Genomic DNA, 17,927 nt, shown 5'->3' with positions numbered 1-17,927 from the left:
GAGGCGCTGTTACTTCCAGATGAGGAGATAAAGCTCCGCTCGACAGGTATGCGACTTAAGGTCACACAGTTAAGTGGCAGGGACAGGGCTAGACCCAGGCCTACCTCATTTCAAAGCCCATGTTCTCACACACTGGGTCCCACAGCACACCTGTCTTGAATGTTTCTGTCAACTAGACTACAACCCACTTCAAGACAGTGAATTAGTGTCTTTAAGTCTCCAAAGCCCAGTACTGCATTGGCACATTATCAAAGTCAGTAAATACTTGTATAAACAGCTGCTGAATGTCAGTTTTCTGGTACCACGTTTACCTGCCCTCCCACGCCATTCTCACCTCTCACAGTGCCCTGGCGCATCCTGGATGCACGAACGTACCTGCTGAAAGCACAGCTCTCCCGCCCAGAAGAGAACTGCCTCCCGTTCTCAGCTGGGCCACTTGGCCCCTCTCCGTCTCAGAATTCGGATGCAACGCAAGCTCAGAGCCCACCTGCTTCTCCAGGAACTTCCCTGAGAGGGCTTTCGCATGGAGACCCCTCTGTTCAACTAACACAACACTGTAAGAAGCTAGCACTAGAAAGGACCTTAGCAGTTATTCATCCTGGACCCCTCCTCACTTTGTAGTAATGGAGAGAGTAATCCACAGTTTTATGACAAAGTAATAAGGCTGCAACCTAGAAGCGATTGAAAATTTCAAAACAAAACGAAAGGCACTTAAAGGAGAGTTTGCTATGTACCACTCAGGCAGGGAGAATGGTGAGGTAAGAAGGCAGTGAAATTTTACTTAATACAAAAATCTAAATGTGTGTTTGAGCCTCCAAAAAATTACTACTCCTAAGTTTACAGTCCTGACTCTTCAGTGGTGCAGAATTCTGACCTTGGCAACCTCTAGCATCAGACTTCTCTGAATATCAGCCAACACCTCACTGACTATTGCATCACTAACCATAAAGCTGCAGATTAAGAGGCTTTAATAACAGTTTTGCATAACAAAAAGCTGGCAAAACAAACACAAAAGATAACTTTCCATTAAATTTAGTCATGGAACTCAGCTACTTTGACTTGACTACTGAAAGCATAAGTAGCTGCTATCACTAATATAAAAATAGCCCACCTTCCCACTCAGTTACCCCATATAAGCCTTCATATCTGCTTATCAGCAATTCTGCAGGAGGACTCCTACCAGAAACCCACTGGACCATGAGGTAGTCTCTGTTAACAATATTTGAGGATCTGTTCAATTCTAGAGGCAAATAACCATATAAGGAGATTAAAATTAGACTCCTGAGTTTGTTTTATGACAAGACACCACAGTGTAATAAGACACGTAAAACCAAAACCTAGTGTAAAGCAAAGGCTGACAACGTATGTGACATAAACTGGACACAGTGACAGGATGGATCACTCATTCATTCATTTAGGAGCATCTCCCTGAGCCCAGCAAGGCGCTGAGCACACCCTGTCGACACTGCCCCTCACAGAACCTGGAGCTGAGACAAAGGGATACCAGGAGCCCCCGTGGCAAACTGCAGTGTGCCCCAAGGCCCACAGGAGGACTGCCTGACCTGGACGCCAGCGTCAGGGAAGACCTGCCAAAGGAAGCAACGTGTGGGCTGAGGGAAGGAGTCAGCCACGACGGGAGTGGCAATGCCTGTGGGAGGCAGCAGGCCGGCAGGTTATTGGGTTCTTCCCCATTTTTTTAACTGAGTGCACAAGTTGCATCTGACTCTTTTGTGACCCCGTAGCCCAGCAGGCTCTTCTCTCCATGGGATTTTTCCAGGTAAGAACACTGGAGTGGGTTGCCATTTCCTCCTCCAGGTTATTGGAACATTGATCTACAATGTTGTGTTAGCTTCTGCTGTACGACAAAGTGAGTCAGTTATATGTAAATATTTAACCATTCTTTTTTGGATTCTATTTTCATGTAGGTCATTACAGAGTATTGAATAGAGTTCTCCGTGCTATTCAATAGGTTCTTATTAAAGACCTATTCTGTGTATAGCAGTGCATATATGTCAATTCCAATCTCCCAATTTGTCACTCCCATCACCTTCCCCCTGGTAACCACAAGTTTGTCTTCTACATGTGCTGTAAACTTGTACACTTGTAGCATCTCCTTAAACTCCACATATAAGCAACAGCACACGGTATTTGTCTGACTTCACTCAGCATGACAGCCTCTAGGTCCGTTTACGTTGCTGCGAGTGGCGTTATTCTGTTCTTTTCTATGGCTGAGAACTACTCCACTGTATCTACGTACCCCACCCTCCTTATCCATTCCTCTATTGAAGGACATCTGGGTTGTTTCCAAGTCCTGGCTACTGTGAACAGCGCTGCAGTGAACACTAGGGTGTCTGTATCCTTTCTAATTAGGATTTTTTTCCAGATATTTGCCCAGGAGTGGGACTGAAGGTTATGGTAGCTCTGTTCTTAGTGTTCTAAGGAAACTCCACACTGTTTTCCACAGTGGCTGTACCAATGTACATTCCCATCAGTGATGTAGGAGGGTCCCTTCCCCAACACCCTCTCCAGCACTTACTGTTTGTAGATCTTTTGATGACGGCCCTTCTGACCAGTGTGAGCTGATACCTCATTACAGGTCTGATTTGCACTTCTCTAATAATGAGTGATGTTGAGCATCTTTTCTCCTGCCTATCAGCCATTTGGATGTCTTGTTTGGAGAAATGTCTATTTAGGTCTGCCCATTTAACTGAGCTGTTTGTTTTCTGATTTTGAGCATGAGCTGTCTGTGTATTTTGGAGATTAATCCCTTGTGGGTCACTTTGACTGTAAATATTTTCTCCCATCCTGTGGGTTTTCTTCCTGTTCTGTTGATGGTTTCCACAGTTGTGCAAAAGCTCCTAAGTTAATGAGGTCCCATTTGTTTGTGTGTGTGTGCTAAGTTGCTCTGTCACGTCCAACTCTTCGCAACGCCATGGGCTGTGTAGCCCACCAGGCTCCTCTCTCCATGGGATTTCCCAGGCAAGAATCCTGAAGTGGGTTGCCATTTCCGTCTCCAGGGGATCTTCCTGATCCAGGGACAGAAACCACATCTCTTGCATTGGCATTCTTTACCACTGTGCCGCCTGGGAAGTCCGCCCCATTTGTTTATTTTCATTACTCTCAGAGGTGGATGAAAAACAGATCTTTTTGCGATTTATGTCAAGAGAGTGTTCTGCCTATATTTTCTGCTAAGAGTTTTAGTATCTGGTCTTACATTTAGGTCTTTAATCCATTTTGAGTTTATTTTTGTGTCTGAAGATTATGTTCTAAGTAGAGAGTCTGCTTAACTGTTCCACAGACCACCAATCAATGACAGATGAAAACGGCCATGATTAAATTACCCGCATTAGGCACTTCTTTCTTCTGTGCCAAAAACTTGACATTTAAATAACCACACCCTAATTTGGTTATGTTTCCAGTCATGTTTCACTCTTAAAGGTGATAAAGGACCTCCTCTCAAACATCGTCGACATGCTAAACAGTGATCTTTTTATATTTTGGTTTTACTTTTGCTATTCTTTTCTATTTTATTTGCAAATAAGAGTAGAAGATGAAACTCTCAGAATAAATCAGTGCTGACAATACCGAAGGAAAAAAGTTAGAAATAGGTAGTCTTCTCAGACATAGTAGGGCTGATACAGTATTTCTGAGAGAGAGTAGTTTAATTATGACAGTGAAAGTGAAGTTGCTCAGTAGTGTCCAACTCTTTGCGACCCCATGAACTGTAGCCTACCACGCTCCTCTGTCCATGGGATTTTCCAGGCAAGAGTACTGGAGTGGGCTGCCATTTCCTTCTCCAGAGGATCTTCCCAGCTCAGGGATCGAACCTGGGTCTCCTGCATTGTAGGCAGACTCTTTACCATCTGAGCCACCAGGAAGTCTAACAGTACTAGTAATTAAATATTGATAAAAACATCCTTTCAAATTTTCCTAATTTTATTTATAATCCTAAAATCCTTTAATTATTAATTACACTGTTTCTGTGGTTGTTAGCACCCTCAACGTTGCAGCAAACAAAGTTATTTACCCAAAGACATCAGTTAGAACGTATCCTCACAAAATTACAATTTAACATGTTTTCATCTGTGAAAATAACTATTGAAGCAATCTCTAAAGCAAAAATGTCTTTTAAGTCTATTGAATCAAGATCATTTAACATTTTGGAGATACCAAACATGTGGGGGATAAAAGCACACATCTATAGTGCTTATTATACACCAGCCACTGTCACAGGTTGTTTCAGTTCAGTTCAGTCGCTCAGTCGTGTCCGACTCTTTGCAACCCCATGAATCGCAGCACGCCAGGCCTCCCTGTCCATCACCAACTCCTGGAGTTTACTCAAACTCATGTCCATTGAATCGGTGATGCCATCCAGCCACAGGTTCTCTACATATTAACAATTCATTGAATCTTTACAAAACTTAATAAGGTAGGTACTTCTATGACCTCCATTTTACAGATGAGGACACTAAAACACAGAGAGATTAGGTAACTCACCCGAGACCACACAGGTAGGAAATTAAATAGCTGAGATTCAAACCCAGTCACCCCCAAATCCGTGCTCTTTAACTACTGCGTTACACTGTCTCTCAATAGTTTTTCCAACATAAAAGCAAAAATCAGTTAATGAAAACTGCTACAATAAAACACCAGCCATGTATAACCCTCGAGGAATTAATTCTTATGAATGATAGTGTTCTCTGAATAGCTGAGGCTCTAACCCCTTTGTCTGAGCCCCAAATCTGAAACTGTGCTGTCCGTTTGATGTGGCCACCAGCACACACGGCTATCGAGAATATGAAATGTGGCTAGTCCAAAATCAGATGTGCTATACGAATACAATGTTCTGGAATTTGAGAGGCTCAGTATGAAAAAAGAGCATAAAATACCTCACTAATCATGTTTTAATATTAACTGCATGTTTAAATAATTTTTGGATATAGTGAGTTAAATAAAATATATTATTAAAATTAGTTTCACTCATTTCTTTCCACTTTTTTATGTGGCTACCAGAAGATTTCAAACTGCATTTGTGGCTCACCTTATGTTGCTGCTGGACAGAGCTCATCTAAATGTGTCCAACTGATGTCTATGTTACTGATGCTATTTACCCTTTTCTTGATGACTCAGTCATCATGAGGACTTTAACCACCACCCTGTGTGTAGTCTGTAATCTGTCATCATGCTATCTTTGGTGGTGACTGAGGTCAGGATGCCCACCCTCAGACCACAACCTTGGGGTTTCTTAAAGCTGTTTCTTTCTGTGGTTTCCAGCAGCCCGTCTGCTCATAGTTACACCCCTCCAGCAACCTTGACTGCAGCCTCTATGAAGATTTAAAAGCCAGGTAAATTAAAACTGTGCAACAGCCCCCTGCCAGCGACGGCCGCCTGCCTAAAAAATAAATAAATAAATAAATAAATAAATAAATAAATAAATAAATAAATAAATAAATAAAATAAAAAAATAAAACTGAGCAACACGTTAGAGTCCAGAGTGAGGGCGGAGGAGGGTCTTCTCCAAGCCAGCTTCAGTGCACGGCTCTCTGACGACTGTCTGACTGCTCAGAGACCTTTCCTGTCTCGACGACCCCCACAGACTCTTCTCATGGATTCCAGACACTTAACGCCAACTTAAACCTGAGCACTTACAACTCTGCTTAAAATCCTGCAACAGTTTCAGTTTGAGATGAAAAAATTCTGAAGATGGATGGTGGTGATGGATGCTGAACAATGTGAATGTACTTAAATGTCACAGAACTGTATACTTTAAAATGGCTAAAATGGTAAATTTTATGCACATTTTAACATAACTAAAAAACAAACTTCAACAGTTTCATGTTTCTCATGATGAAGTTCAAACTCTTATGCAGGTCATACAAGGTCCTTGGAATCTGACCTCTGTCTACCTCACCAGCCCAACTGCTCCATCAGGCCTTGAGCTCTAAGCAATTTCCCTCAACTGCTGCTGCTGCTAAGTTGCTTCAGTCGTGTCCAACTCTGTGCGACCCCAGAGACGGCAGCCCACCAGGCTCCCCCATCCCTGGGATTCTCCAGGCAAGAACATTGGAGTGGTTTGCCATTTCCTTCTCCAATGCATGAAAGTGAAAAGTCAAAGTGAAGTCTCTCAGTTGTGTCCGACTCTCAGTGACCCCATGGACTGCAGCTTACCAGGCTCCTCCATCCATGGGATTCTCCAGGCAAGAGCACTGGAGTGGGGTGCCACTGCCTTCTCTGATTTCCCTCAACATACCACACCAATTCAGATCTCAATGCCCTGAAAATGTGAAGTGAAAGTCACTCAGTAGCGTCTGACTCTTTACGACCCCATGGACTATACAGTCCATGGAATTCTCCAGGCCAGAATACTGGAGTGGGTAGCCTTTCCCTTCTCCAGGGGATCTTCTGAACCCAGGGACTGAACCCAGGTCTCCCGCATTGCAGGTGGATTCTTTACCAGTTGAGCCACAAGACCACAAAAGTGAAGGCCTCTATCTAAATCCCTTCCCCATCCCTCTACCCCTTCTTCCTCATCCTTCTCAACTCCACTCAAATGTCATCTCCTCTGTGAAAACTCTCCTGACATCCCAAGGGCAAGAAGACTCCTCTCACTACTGCACCCCGCCGTAGCTTGCACTCTGACACTCAGACAGTCTTTATCTTTCAGAATGGCACTTTCGGTTTATAGGCCTGTTCCCCATCGTGAGCTCACTGAGAGTAGGGACTGTGCCAGTCCTGGCACAGAGCCAGCATAAAGGGATGGTTCCTAAATGCCTGCTGAGGCCATTCAGTAAACAAGCACTTAATGAGTGTCGACCAGAGACACTGGGGATCCTGCAGTGGGAAAAGAAAACGAAGCCCCCCTTTCATGGAGCCTCCACAAGTAACTGCCAGTGGACGTAAGCACTCTAAAGAAAAACGAAGCACAGTCAGGGAAGGGCATTTTATACAGGGTGCTCAGGAATGTGCCAACTAGGTGGAGACCTGAAGGACAGGGCTGGCTCTCCCACTCAGGGACAGAGCACTGAATGAAGAGAATACCAGCTGGTTCTAGCTGTGGTCTCAATAAAACAGGGCACTGGAAGGAGAAGGTAAACGTTTATTTCTTAAAAATGCAAACCGTCCTTCTCTGACCTAGCAACTTGACAGATTTCACAGTCACCACCTAGTTCTCTCAGGAGGAAGAACACAGCCATTCTACCCAGGTGGGGTACAGTGCACGCAGGACCCTCTGCCGTGAGGCCTTGCAGCTACTGGAGAAAACTTAAGAGGAGCAGGAATGACTGAGTGCTATTTTACATTAACAGAATGCACTAAGCACTCGGCAATCCTCACAACTGCCTTCTGAAACGTACTCTTATTAAACCCATTTTAAAGCGGAAAATAAGGCACAGAGAGGTTAAATAATTTGTCCAAGGTCACAGAATTGGTAAGTGGCAAAGCTACTTACTTGAAACCAGACAGTCTTGGCTCCAGAGTCTGAGCTGATAACCACTAGGACCCCTGTTTCACATGTGTATTTCTATCACAAATACTCTTTGTACCTATCGCTGGGCTTTTTTACTATTAATCCTAAAGCCATCAAATTTTACTTCATCTGTCTTCATATTTTGATCACTCAAGAGTTTAGTTGTTATTTACTGATATTATTTTCAAGACTGCCATTAAGTAGAAATATAAGCCTGCAATGTAGACAACAAGCAAAACATAAACTATCAATTCGGAGACACACGTTACACTGCTATAAACAGTGTGCGTATAAACTCCATAAAGATGGCGGAGGCCCAGGCCAGCCACTGCCCCATGCAGGGGGTCTAATGGGGGCTCAGGGTGGGGCTGATCAGGCAAAATAACAACTACAAGGAATGCCATATGCACGTGGTGTGCCACAAATGCCCAGGAAGCAAATACCAAAAACACAACATTAAAAATCACTTAATATACAAAAAATGATTTTTTTAACTTAACATATATATTTTACTTTAAGTGTAACATCTTTCTGGATACAGCAGACGTCTCAAGCTCAACACACTCCAAATAAACCTCACTCATCCCCTTAGAGCCCTCTAAACCGATTCCTTCTACGTGTTCTCTAGCTTAATCACAGGAAAGACAAGCCCGGCTGCTGAAGCAATAAACCTGTTATCCTCAGCTCCAGCCACTGTACTTCCTTCCTCTTGGTCACACACACTCACATGTATACACACTCCACACACCCTCTCACTCCAGCCGATCTCTTTTACCCTACTGGATTTTTCCCTTCACCTTCCGGTCAAGTCTGACCTGTACCAACTGGTCTCCTAACTGTTTTTCCTGTTTCTTTTTAATTTGCCTTATGTCATGGTCCTCCCTGACAGCTCAGTTGGTAAAGAATCCGCCTGTAACGCAGGAGACCCCGGTTTGACTCTTGGGTCAGGAAGATCCCCTGGAGAAGGGATAGGCTACCCACTTCAGTATTCTTGGGCTTCCCTTGTGGCTCCACTGGTAAAGATTATCAGCCTGAAATGTGGAGACCTGGGTTCGATCCCTGGGTTGGGAAGATCCCCTGGAGAAGGGAAAGGCTACCCACCCCAGTATTCTGGCCTGGAGAATTCCACAGACGAGTCCATGGGGTCGTGAAGAGTCAGACACGACTGAGCGACTTTCACTTCACTTCACTCCATGGTCTACTCCTCCAGCCTTGGTTTCAGAATTCTCCTTCCACCATACAAATCTGACTGTATCACTCCACTTTTTAAAAACATTTGGTGGTTTCTGGTCACCCATAGGATCAAGTGCAAACCCCATCAGAGCACACGCACACCTCTTCACAAAGGGATCTGACACTACTTTCCATATCATACCTTCTTTCATTCAACAAATGGTCACCAAGCACCAACTATGTGGCCAGTCACTGGGACAGGCACTGGTGGTAAACAGTAGAAAGCTCCTGCCATGATGGAAATTACAGTCTAGGACAAAAAAAGACATTAACCAGTCACACAAACAAATGTTTAAGACTTCAACTACAAGTACTGCAAAGGTAGGCCAGGCAAAATGTTCTGAAAAGATAGTGGCAAGGGTGTATTATATTACAATACAAAACAAGGTAATACAAAGACTGTATTACAACACAATCTTATACATAAACTTAGAACTTCTAAATTGTACATATCAAAAGGTGAATTTAATGGTATGTGAATTACATCTTAAAAAAAAAAAAGGGTACACCCGTAGAGGAGTGCCTCTATTGACGTAATTGGCTAAGGCAGAGATAAGAAAGCTTCCCAAAGGAAATTTAACTTATTACATATAACATTTGCTGAAGACTGACTACCCAACAGGCCACTTTCGATGTGATAATCCACTGATCCTAACAACCCTAGGGTTGCTGTTATTATCATCCTTAGTTTAAAGACAGAGAACTGGTCAGAGAGTCAACTGGGGACGCCAGCATCCACACTTAAGCCAGCGGATGCCAGGGCCCATACTCTTACCTGCCACAGTGAGGTCCCTCAGGCAACGACTCCTGGTTCAGAACGACTCATGATGCAATAGGTAAACCGCTGTGCTTAACAAGTAAACCACTGTTTCTTTTCTTCCAAAGGCAATGTCTCTCCGTGTCCTCTGCCCTCATAGTAACACACAAGGCCCTGTAAGATCCTAACCCACCCACTCACCACCACCTTCCTACTTCATCTCCTCCACCCTGCCCCTCACACACTGCGCTCCAGCTACAGAGACATCCCTTTGTTTCTCCAGGATGCTGGGCCTGCTCCTACCACAGGGCCTTTGCATTTGCTGGAGCTACAATGATTACAATCACAACATATGTTATAAAGCATGATTCAGTCAAAACTTCAGTTAAAAGTTTCTCTGGACACACAGTACTGCTAGCAAGACCCTGTTCTGAATTGTACACTAACATTCTGAATGTCATTTATTAATTTTAATCAAAACTACCTCATTTTCTAGTCTTTTATTGTTCTGTATGATGTCACCTAGCAAAGATTTTTATTTTACAGAGTATAGTAACAGCAGCTTTTGCTTACCAATTAGTATGAAAAACAGTCATATGGCTATCTTTGCAGTGAAATAAAACAAAGCAATTAAGCCAAGAAAGTGTCACAATAGAACCTGAATATCACCATTCTTCTGTTCAGCCCCAGAATCACAGTTTGTGAAATAACTATGGCAACAGCACTTTCAGACATCAAATCCCACCAAAATCTTGCTGAGAAGTTATTGCCCATCTGTGCAAACACACAAAAATGCACACTGACAGCCAGTTATGTAACTTCAACACAGCAACCTGGTGATATTTTAAGTTTCTATCTTGCTAAAAATTCTAAGTAACTCTTAGGCATATACACTGACATAGACTTTTCAAAACAGGATGCTGAGAAAGGAAGGATACATTTAAGACTTCTGTGCATGCTCAGTCATGTCCAACTCTTTGTGGCCATGTGGACTGTAGCCCTCCAGGCGCCTCTGTCTATGGGATTTCCCAGGAAGAATATTGGAGCGGATTGCCATTTCCTACTCTAGGGGATGTTCCTAATCCAGGGATCGATCTGAATTTCCTGCACTGGCAGGTTGATTCTTTACCACTGAGCCACCTGGGAAGCCCTACATTTACGTTTAAAATGGAGTCATCCCTAAATTCAAGATGGCAAAAACCATCATCTTTTATCAGGTAGGTTCACCGTGAGACTCTTTTAAATATTAAGCACCAACTGAGCTAAGCATCAGGTGAAAGCATTTAGCCTAATTCAATTTACTAGCACCACAAGCAGGACGCTGTGACTGTAGCAAACTCCTGTAAGTGACCGGCACAAAGGCCAGAAGCAAGGACTTCTGAGTCAGACAGTTTGCTTCCCGACAGTGCTCTACCACTAAGTAGCTGGGGGCCCTTAGCCAAGTTTCTCTTCCTCCTGAGCCTCAGCTCCCATAAATATGAAGACACCACCACAAAACCTACAGGACACAGCTGCTCTTGTTTAGCCTGCCAGGATCCTCCGTCTGTGGGATTCCCCAGGAGGAATACTGGGGTGGCTTGCCATTTCCTCCTCCAGGAGCCCTTCCTGACCCATGGATCAAACCCGCATCTCCTGACTGGCAGGTGGGTTCTTCACCAGTGAGCCGCCAGGGAAGCCCACAGATCACAGTGTTAGCACATAATGACAAGCAGCATTCACTGAGTGCTCATTACTACTAAACTAAATTGCAGGAAGTTAAACAGCTGGAAAACTTTACTGCGGTACTTAATACTGTAGCCTTCAGAAGAGTTATTCCTAAAGATTATTGTTAACTTCAATAAAACTGTAATAATAAACCTCTCATATGTGCATCTTTGTATGATCAAAGCTTTCCTTTTCCTTCTGTGAACTTTTTGGCACTCCAAAAGTTAGAAATAGTTTGATTATCTTAAATGGTAATATTATCTTTGTAATTTTTGTCTCAAAGAAACCAGAGTTTAAAAAAAAACAAAAAACTCCTCCAAGTCCTGAGTGTTTTGTTTACTGAGTTAGGCTACAAAATAAAACCAGTCAAAATGACTTAACTGGGCTTCTCAGGTGGCGCTAGTGGTAAAGAACCTGCCTGCTAATGCAGGAGACACAAGAGACTCAGGTCTGATTCCTGGGTCAGGAAGATCCCCTGGAGAAGGAAGCAGCACCCCACTCCGGTATTCCTGCCTGGAGAAGCCCAGGGACAGAGGAGCCAGGAGCGGCCTGAAGGGCTACAGTTCAAGGAGTCACTACAATTAAAAAAAAAAATCTTCTCCAGTCCTTAGTGTTTTGTTTACGGAGTTAGGCTAGAAACTAAAGTCGATCAAATGACTTAATTATTAACAATAATAATGAACATCCATTGAGCTGCTTCTATCAGTTCTATCATACCAAAATACTTGGGCAGTGAATGCACTTACTAAAAGATTGCCGAAACAAGTGACAGGTTGCGTCAACCTCTGATGCAGCCAATGAGATTATTGACCCTCATTAAAGTATATGCCACGTATCAACTATGAGACCAATCACAAACACTTGGAAAAGACCAGGACCAACTCATTTTACAGGTAAGAAAACAGAGGCTCAAAGAAATTTAAGTCCAAAGGTCACAGAGTTACAAGTGGGGACTAGAACCTTAGCCTCTCTGCTTCCAGTTCACTGTTTTGTAAACTACATGAAAGCTGATGGTTCCAAAAGGAATCTATTTCAGAACCTCAAAATGTTTTCTACATCATTGAAAGTGAATACCTGAAATAACTGAATGTTTGTTTAATGAGAGCTAAATATTGAGCACAAACTAATGTAACCCACAGCCCATAGTGAATATGCTGAAAGAGCTCCTAGGACAGAAATAAATGGAATCAACTAATCACACTGCATGGTGCCTACTGGAGGTAAGGAGTCCCACTGCTAACATGACCGAAACACTACCACCAGAGTGCCTTTCTTACAAATAGTACGTACTTCAGAGCCACAGAACTTCCTTTACCCAAGTCAACAGTCCTTTGAAACAGAAAAAAGTACCCTTAGCACCATGCTCCAGATACATTTCACCTGTGCACAAAAAGCTCTACAGCTGCAAAGTGTTCATTCTGTAGAAAAGAATGATCCTAATGATCAAGGCAGTTTTTCAGCCTTTTCATGCTCTGAACCAGGCTACCTTTATTAAAATCCTTATTTCTATCAAAGTTGTTTAGGTATGGCCTAAATGATTTCAGGTTCAGATGTTAGGGACCAACCAACAAGTCATCTTTAAACTGTGGTCCCTTTTTCCCCCTGGGAAACTGTTTTAAAATGTCATCCATTTGAAAAAAGGTGAATGACCACACATACTAGAATGCAATGATATTTTAATAACATAAAATTCCAAAACATAACTTTGTTTAAAATTGACAGTCATGAAACTTGATGTAATAAGCAAATTGAAGACTTCTACAAAGACCTTATTGTGTCAGATGAGAACATGGCAAGATATTCATTTCCAACAGCTGAGAGACTGGCTGCTGCAGTAAGTCATCTGATCAATTAAAAGTTATTACAGACACTACATACTAATTGCCAATTCTCAAGTAAGTAAAATAGCATACACTCTAAACCTAAACATAGTTAACTGTTAAACAACTGTTAAACAACAGTTCAAGATAGCAGCCACTAGCTACATGTGCTACTGAGCACTTGAAATGTCCTAGTCTGAACTGAGGTGTGCTATATACATAGAACTTCACTGGATTTACACTGGATTCACACTGGATTTCAAAATCTTAGTACCAAAAAAAAGCAAAGTGTCACTAGTAATTTTTTCATATTGATTATATGTTAGTTATAAAATTTTAATATATTGAGTTAATAAAATAAACTATTAAAAATAATACTAGTCACTAGACAAATTTGAATCGCATCTGTGTGGCTTATTACATTCCTATTGGGTAGTGCTACTCTATATAAACTCTGCAAAATATGAGCTAATGATTCAATGATCTAATGATTCAGTGATTCACGATGATGATGATGATGAACGCCAAATATATAATAAAGAAAAATCTTATTTATATCTTGGGTGCACAGTTTAAGACAGTACCAAGTAAGAATGGCATGTCCTTAAAACTTCTATGAAATTTACAACCAACCCCAAGTACATTTATAGAGGAAGAACTCAATCTTGTACTTAGGGAACAAGAAGGAAATACAAAAGAAAAGACCTTGAAAGTGGGACTAAGAGAAATACCATCTGTTTCTAGAAGGCATTTTAAAATAAAAGCAGTGTGCTTTAAATATTTAATAGGCCCGTTTTTTAAAGACAGTATTTGATTATTATGAGTATCACAAAGAAATTTCCTAACTGCCAGCCAAGCAAACTTCTGAAAAGGAAAACCTGGTCAGGTAGACTAGAAATTCTAATTATGTGGAGCAGAGAAATAAAACATCTGAATGTATCATATGGAAAATGTAAGCCAAATTCCTTAACAGAGTATTTAAAATGAAACATCATACAATGATGAAATCAGTCAAAACTTTATAGGTGTGCTTCAATATTACTATAGTATCAATTACAGGATTTAGCTAAAAGTGGTTTCAAAATTCCAAAACACCATAATGCCTTTTCCAAATCTAGCCAGTGAGAATTAGGGAGAGAACTGTTTCCAAATGCCTTATCTTGCAGAGGTTAAAATTAGAAATTGACAATTCAGAGCCATATTAACCATAAAACATATCTGCATGGCATTCTGTTCAACAAGGACTTCTGGACACATCATCCTTTTTGATCCTCAGGACAGCCATCAGATATTGGTCTGTTTTTATCCCTACTTTAGAGGTAATTCCAGGCTTGGAGACCTTGAATTGTTCAAGGTCACATTGCTAAAATGTAGCAGAACCAGTACTGGATCCTGGATCTTCTGATGCTGATCCAGTTCTTTCTTTACAAGATAATCATTCATTTAAAACCAAACATTTAGAAATACAACAAGCTCTGATGCCAAAGAAGGATCTAAGGATCAACTAGGTCAAATCTTAAGACTCTGCAAAGGCAATGCGTTGGAATCAGTTCAAAAAGGGCAGAAGAGATTACCAAGAGACAAGAAATTATTTGAAAGATCAGGGAGAAAAAATTCTAATCTAAATGTCCTTGGGTGCAGCACGGCGGAATAATAGTATTCAAGCAGAAAATGCAGAGAAACAGTACTTTCCTTCTGAAATGGATTTTCATTTCAGTAGAAACTGTAGGCGAAATTGTTACTTTTCTACAAATGCCTTTGAGAATTTTACTTAATATATAGGCACTCAGAAAACCAATACATCCAACTGGGTACCACCAGCTCTTCATTTTTTCATAAATCAAGACATTTACTTCACAAAAAGCCAGAATAGAAAAATTATAATTCACCACTCATGGCTCTTTAGATGATAGGTAAAGGAAAAACTCCGGAAGGAGCCTGGCAATCTAACGAGCAGTGTCTGCTAGTAGAACGCATCCTTGAGGGCAGGACAAGGCAGCACCACAGCACAAATGAATCTAGCTCACCCTTCAAATCGGTGGCAACAGGCCAGATAACGCCAAATGTACAAATCTCGAAGGTACGGTAACAGGGAATGCCTAAAATGGCTCTCAAAATCCAGTCCCCAAGTAAATTCCTAAATACAACAGGATTTCAGAAATCACTAAAAGGACTACGGAGAAATGTGGGTTTCCGGCGTGGGAGCACCACACGGGGGTGCCCACACTGCCGACTCCAAATACGACACCAGCAAATTTCAGGCGGGGCGGGGGGGCCACAGAGGCGCCTCGAGACCTTGAAACGGGGCGAGCGCCAAACGACACCCCCGCCTCTCCGCCCGACCCCCCGCCAGGACGGACGGGGTGGGGTTGGGGGAACTGACCGGCCCCAATCCCACCTCCCGGCTTCCCCTCCCGGGTAGCCCGGCCGCGGAGGCTCAGCAGGAAAGGGCCGCGCTTGGCGGCCGAGGGGGCGCCGGCCAGGGACTCCCCCCCGCCCCCGGACTCCCGACCACGCCGGCCCCCGCTCCAGGACCCCGCTGCAACCCCCGGCCCCCAGATCCCCGGACCCCAGGCCCAGCCCGCGCTGACAGCCGGCGCCGCCCCACCTGCCCGCCCGCGGGGGGGGCGCCGAGACCGGGCGCGCCCGCCAGGCCACTTCCTTCCCCTCCCGCCCGGCCCGCCGAGCTCGCGCGGGCCCCCGGGGGCCGGGAGGCGCGGGAGGAAGGAGGTTTGGCCAGCCGCCCGTGGAGGAAGCCGCCGCCGCCGCCCGCACCCACCGGCATCATCGCGGCGCGGGTCCGCGGCGCCCTCGGCCGCCTGACAGGACGCTCGGCGCCGCGCCGTGCCCGCCGCTCCGGTCGCCCTCACAGGCCGCGCGCCCGCCGCCGCGCCCTCTGGCCCTCACGGGGAGGCGGCGGCTGCGGCGGGCTGCGGAGCCTGACCGGCTCTGTCGCGGCAGCCGGCGCGCTGCGTCGCTGTCCCGGGACCGGCTGCCGTCGCCGCCACCTCCTCCGGCCGCCCGCCTCCCGCCGCCAGCCCGCGGACTCTCCTCAGCGCCCGCAGGCCCCGCCCCCAGCGCGTCGCCCCACTCGGGGCCCGCCGCCCCCTCCGATTGGCCCTCCCGCGCCTGGGGCGGGGCATTCCCGCCCCGCCCCGCCCCGCCTCGCTCCCGAGCGCGGCCAGGTACGAGCGCGTCCGCGCTCCCGCGGGCGGGGGGGGCGCGCCCGCTGCGGAAGCCGCTGCCTCGCCTCGCGGGCCGGCCTGTGGGTCCTTGGCGGTGTGCCGCCGCGGTCTCGGCTCCTGGGAGACCTCCGGCGTGGGGGAAACCGAGGCCCAGAGGAGGGAGGACCTGGCCGGGCACCGCAGCGCGTCTCGGCGGGGCCACGGCTCGAACCCAGGCTCCGGGAGGTCCGGCGCGGGCGGGGCGCATCCCGCGGCCACGGCGCGCGCGTGCCCCTCTGACTGCGTCCCGACCCCGGCCTCCAGGCGCCCCGCGGGGCTGCGGGGCTCAGGTTGGAAGGGGGTGGATGCGCCCCAGACCACGCGTGTGACCTGGCTCCGCATTGCTCAGCACGGACCCACGAGCCGGCGTGGCGCTCGGGCCCTGGGCACCTGTTCCCCGCCACCATCACCTACCCACGCGGCTTCTGCCACCCTCCCGGGGCCCTTTCCCCACGGCCAGCCGACCTTCCCGGGCACGTGGCGGCTCTTCAGCCTTGGCACTTCCCGCAGGCGGTACCCCTGGCCTAGGACGCCTGCAGCACCTGTGCCAGCGTCCTTCAGAGGCGCAGACGTCCCGGGCGGCACGCAGTCTTCCTCTCCAGGGTCCTGTTCTGTCCTTACAGCCCTGTCTCACCAGCACCCCGGTCTGAGCGCCTGAATTACAGAGGCCGGGGCAGGGCCACCCACGTGTCCAGGGCTGGGCTGGGGCTGAGAGGACCCTCAGTGCCCAGTGAGCATGCATCCTTTCTGTGCCCTCCACACTGTGCCATTCACTGGAACCCTGAGGAGATGCGATGGTGACCGGTGCACTCCACAGGCAGCACTGAAACTCCCTGGAGCATCTGGAGCGAAGGGGTCTGTTTATGGCCCCTAACCCACCTTGGGAATAGACCATAGAGATGACAGCAGGTGATGTCGGAGGGACGTCTCTAGGGACAGAGATGATCAGAGTCTATCCCACCCTGTCTTCTCCTTTGAGGGGCCTGAGCCGCTGGGCGGGGCTGAGGGACAAAGAGGGAGGAGGCTGGGGAGCCACCACCATCCTCTTCTTGGCTTCTTCTTCAAAGGCCAAGGCGGTTGGTTTGTGGTTGAGTGTAGACTTTCCAGTCAAACAGACACTGCCTCCACCACGCCCTCAAGTATGATCTTAGACAAGCTGCACCTTCTCTGTTTATCTCAATTTGCCCATCTCTATAATGGGAGATTACAGAAATAATAACACCTGCCTCATGGGATTTAGGAAAATTCGGATGTGTATGAAAATCTCCCAGCACAGTTTGTGGCCCATGGGAGCAGCTCCATAAACAGTAGTTTTCTGTAATTATGCTATCCTTAGCAAGCAGGGCTTAGTATACAGAGGTAACCCAGGTAATCCCCTGGGAGAGGGATTACTCAGAAATTTTAAAATTTATACACGCTGGGCATCAGTGGCTAGTGATACATCTCTTCTGGGAGACTAGAGAGAGCTCTAGGTAATAACAGGAGATCCCAGGTTGAAGGTCAGAGACCTGGTTTAACTCCAGCCCTGCTTCTGACTCCCCGTGTGGCCCTATGCAGCTTGCATCTCCTCTCTGGGTCTCAGTTTTCCCATGTCTAACTGGGGCAAGTCTAGAGTCAGTGATTGCTGAGGGCCTTTCAGCTCTGACACGCTCCAGTCCTGAGTCGTGAGGGGGTGGGTACAGGCAAAGAACAGGCTTTGTCAGGGCACAGCAGAGAAGTGCCAC

General features: G+C 45.9%; 1 protein-coding gene across 4 annotated transcripts in view; it reads right to left on the bottom strand.

The window, feature by feature from the left end:
* The window catches only part of PPP1R13B (protein phosphatase 1 regulatory subunit 13B), a 69,843-nt gene extending 53,797 nt beyond the window's left edge, over positions 1–16,046 (bottom strand). The window contains exon 1 of one of the 4 annotated variants that reach the window (XM_070477730.1): positions 15,759–16,046. In XM_070477730.1, coding sequence (XP_070333831.1) covers positions 15,759–15,767 — 9 coding nt within the window. In that variant the 5' untranslated portion in view covers positions 15,768–16,046. The other 3 variants (XM_070477736.1, XM_020911840.2, XM_070477734.1) reach the window with 3 other exon arrangements.
* Positions 16,047–17,927: the final 1,881 nt, after the last annotated feature.

This window comes from Odocoileus virginianus, chromosome 16 (genome assembly GCF_023699985.2).
Source record: "Odocoileus virginianus isolate 20LAN1187 ecotype Illinois chromosome 16, Ovbor_1.2, whole genome shotgun sequence".
NCBI lineage: Eukaryota > Metazoa > Chordata > Mammalia > Artiodactyla > Cervidae > Odocoileus > Odocoileus virginianus.
This window is presented reverse-complemented; position numbering and strand designations above follow the sequence as displayed.